Below are 2,853 nucleotides of genomic sequence, written 5' to 3' on the forward strand. Positions count from 1 at the left end.
GACAAGCACCTACGTGCAAGCCGAGTCAGGCGAGCGAAACGTGCTGGCAAACAGCCAAGAAATGGGCTTTAACGGCGACGATGTGTCTGGGAGTATGGCACACGATGAGCCACCGCGTGCCCACGGCCTCGCTTCGACCGCGGCGGCGACGCCGAGCCCAGCACGTAGCGGCAACCCCAACTTGATTGCTCCGTTTCTTGCGTCCGACATGAACGACGCGGCGAGCGCGCAGGACGACCGTCCGTCGCACGGTCTCTCACCCCACCACGGCCAACACGCCAATGGTGCTGCCAACAACGAGCACGCGATTGGCGGCTTCGCACCCTTTGGAGCCAGCTCCGTTGGTAGCCACGCAAGCTCGACAGCTGCCTCGCTTCATCCTCCCGGAGGCACGACAGAAGCAGCGACAGCGGGCGCCAACGCAGGTAGCAACGCCGCACCCAGCGGTCATGTCACTGCTACGACGTCGGTGTTTTCGACTGCCGCCAGAAGTGACGTCCTCTCCTCGGCGTCCGACGCGCAAGCTGTGTCGTCGTCTGAGCCGACGGGCTCATCGCTGCACGCTGGCCAAGACCACCACACGACGAGCACCCGGTTCAGCAATGACGCTCACGCGTCCGGAGAGTTGGTTCGCACCCTGGGGAGTGCCTCCAAGATCTCAGTGACCGCCGCCGCATCGACGACAAGTGCATTCGCATCGGCCCGTGGCTCAGCGATGGGTGCGGGGGACGACCTCCTGCAGCTGGTGACGGGCGACGGTAAGCGGAGCAACAGGGCGCACCCGAGTGACCAGCGCAATAAGCTCCAAGCCAGCAGCAGCAACCAGCAACATCACGCACTACCATCAAGTCATCTCGGCATTCGCTCGCACGAATGCCTCGACGATGCTCGGACGATGGCGCGAGGGCTCGCGGGCAAGCCCGTGGATCCATCCAAAGCAACGGCAGTTCACCGGTCGTTGATGGCCTCCAACAGTAGTCCGGTCGCCACCGACAAGCCGCAGCACGAATGCTTGGATGAGGACAGCCACCGGTGCGCGATGCCATGTCTTCTTCTCTCGCATGATGGCGTAGGCGGTCTCTCTCTACGTACGTGCTGGAGCCGCAGGGCTTCCACCTGCTGCCTCGGACGAGCCCTGTCAAGTACGGGACCGAGTACACTGGTGTCTCGATGACGCAGCGCCACGACACCGAGTGGCAACTGGAGAAGCGCGAGTCGCCAGACATGGAGCACCTCGAGTTTGCCGTGATTGGCGGTCGCCTCGCCGTCTCCAAGAACCGGTGGTTGCACGATCCGCACGGTGACGACGACCGCGTCATTGACGTGAGCCATTTTGACGCCACGGACGAGACCCTACTCGACGACGACGAGGTGTCGACGCCTCATCGGTGCATGGACGACATCAACGAGCTCCGACATGAGTTTCAACGGCGGCAACTGCAGCCGATTTTGACCGAGAGCCCGCAACGCCTTCACGTACCTTACCATATATCCTTACACGTGCGAGGTGCCATGCATGGTCCTAGCCCCGCATTGAGCCCCACCGGATGCCGCTCCAAGCGTCGCCGAGCCGTCAGACGCTTCAGGTACCTGCCATGGAACGGGTATTGTAGCAATCTTCCTATCTTTCAGCTGGTGCTATGCGTCAATGGTAGGGACAGCGCCTCCGCAATGTGAGTAGCCTCCCGGTGCTGCCTCGTCGCCAGCGTACACCGCCGTCCGTGCCACGCACGGGCCTTGTCGTCGGCTTAGAGCTGGGCTGTACATCGGCGCGCCTCGTCCCCAATCGCATCGAGCTGCTCAAGAAGAAGCAGCGCGTGCTGAGCGCTCACCTCCAGTCGGCGTCGCTTAAAGACAGCTCGTGGCACGATCATAATACACCATGCATGTGATAGTGCTTCTTACAAAGCGCCTTCTTGGGCTACATACGCCTCGATGATGGCGTGCTGGGCGATGCGCGGGATGTTCTCTAGCCACATCCGTCTCGTTAGCATCCCGCGACCACCCATGCGCTCACTCGTATACTCGATCGTGTCGTAGTTGTCAAAGATGTCGTTGGTGAGCACAATAATGCCCTTCTTGGAGAGGACTGGATCGCCAAAGTAGGACCCGACCGTTGAAATCGTCGTCAGAAGGAACCGAAAGCCCTTGGCGTTGATCTCTCTACCGCCATCGTGTCAAGAAGATAGAACGTTCAGTCGCAACCATCGTTTACCCGGTGCTGTCTTCGTCGTACATTTCGAAAGCCACTATATCGCACACGAGTTGCATTAACCTCGGTTGCATCGACGCAGGATACTACGCGCAATCTTGGACAAGAGGTTGCCTACGCCATGGATGCGTTCAACGCCTTTTTTGCAGAGAGAGCGGTGGCACCTTTGACGAGCGGCGCGACGCCGACGAGGAACTCTTGGTAGTGGATCACGTCGTCGCCCGTCTTGTCGAGCATCGTAAAGAGGCGGTCGAGGATCGCGCGGTCCGACTCCTAGATCCACGTCAGCGTGCAACGGATGATGATGGCGTGCCGTACAAAGAAGTTCACGTGGTCGAGGCCCGCGTTAAAGTCGGCGCGCGTCAAATTCGGCTCGACGCGGTCCTTGGCGGCCGCGTACGCCGAGAGCGGAATCGGCTTCTTCGACTTGGGGCTCTTGGCCAAAATCGCGTTTTCAAAGCACGTGCGGAGCTCGAGGAGGTCGTCGCGGTCGACTAAGAAACGCACTCCGCGACGTTAAGAGACAGGACGTAATACACTGCGTGATGTGGGAGACGGCGGCGATCGAGAGCCGATTCGCCTGCTTGGAGAGGTCGTGGCCCATCGGTGACGCTTCGCAGGTGAAACGCAGATTGCAGTTG

The 2,853-nt window shown here is 60.5% G+C and overlaps 2 protein-coding genes across 2 annotated transcripts; one reads left to right on the forward strand and one right to left on the reverse strand.

Moving 5' to 3' along the window:
* Positions 1-8: 8 nt before the first annotated feature.
* Positions 9-1,892, forward strand: SPRG_17428 (hypothetical protein; the record flags this gene model as incomplete). Its single annotated transcript, XM_012356870.1, has 4 exons — positions 9-1,032; positions 1,074-1,476; positions 1,527-1,604; positions 1,656-1,892. The coding sequence occupies exons 1-4, from the start codon at positions 62-64 to the stop codon at positions 1,890-1,892; spliced, it is 1,689 nt and encodes a 562-aa protein (XP_012212260.1). The 5' UTR covers positions 9-61.
* Positions 1,866-2,844, reverse strand: SPRG_17429 (hypothetical protein). The gene is made up of 7 exons (XM_012356871.1): positions 2,750-2,844; positions 2,531-2,706; positions 2,377-2,485; positions 2,303-2,326; positions 2,216-2,249; positions 2,018-2,163; positions 1,866-1,969 (listed from the first exon to the last, which is right to left on the reverse strand). Exons 1-7 carry the CDS (start codon positions 2,814-2,816, stop codon positions 1,902-1,904), a joined length of 624 nt encoding a protein of 207 aa, XP_012212261.1. The 5' UTR covers positions 2,817-2,844; the 3' UTR covers positions 1,866-1,901.
* Between the last annotated feature and the right edge of the window lie 9 nt (positions 2,845-2,853).

This window comes from Saprolegnia parasitica (assembly GCF_000151545.1).
Source record: "Saprolegnia parasitica CBS 223.65 unplaced genomic scaffold supercont2.622, whole genome shotgun sequence".
NCBI lineage: Eukaryota > Oomycota > Saprolegniomycetes > Saprolegniales > Saprolegniaceae > Saprolegnia > Saprolegnia parasitica.

Coding starts and splice junctions, on each gene's coding strand:
- SPRG_17429 (XM_012356871.1), bottom strand. CDS start 2,816: ATGGGCCACGACCTCTCCAAGCAGGCGAATCGGCTCTCGATCGCCGCC. Junction 2,707..2,749: donor CGTCTCCCACATCACGCAGT/GTATTACGTCCT, acceptor TGCGTTTCTTAG/TCGACCGCGACGACCTCCTC. Junction 2,486..2,530: donor TCGACCACGTGAACTTCTTT/GTACGGCACGCC, acceptor ACGTGGATCTAG/GAGTCGGACCGCGCGATCCT.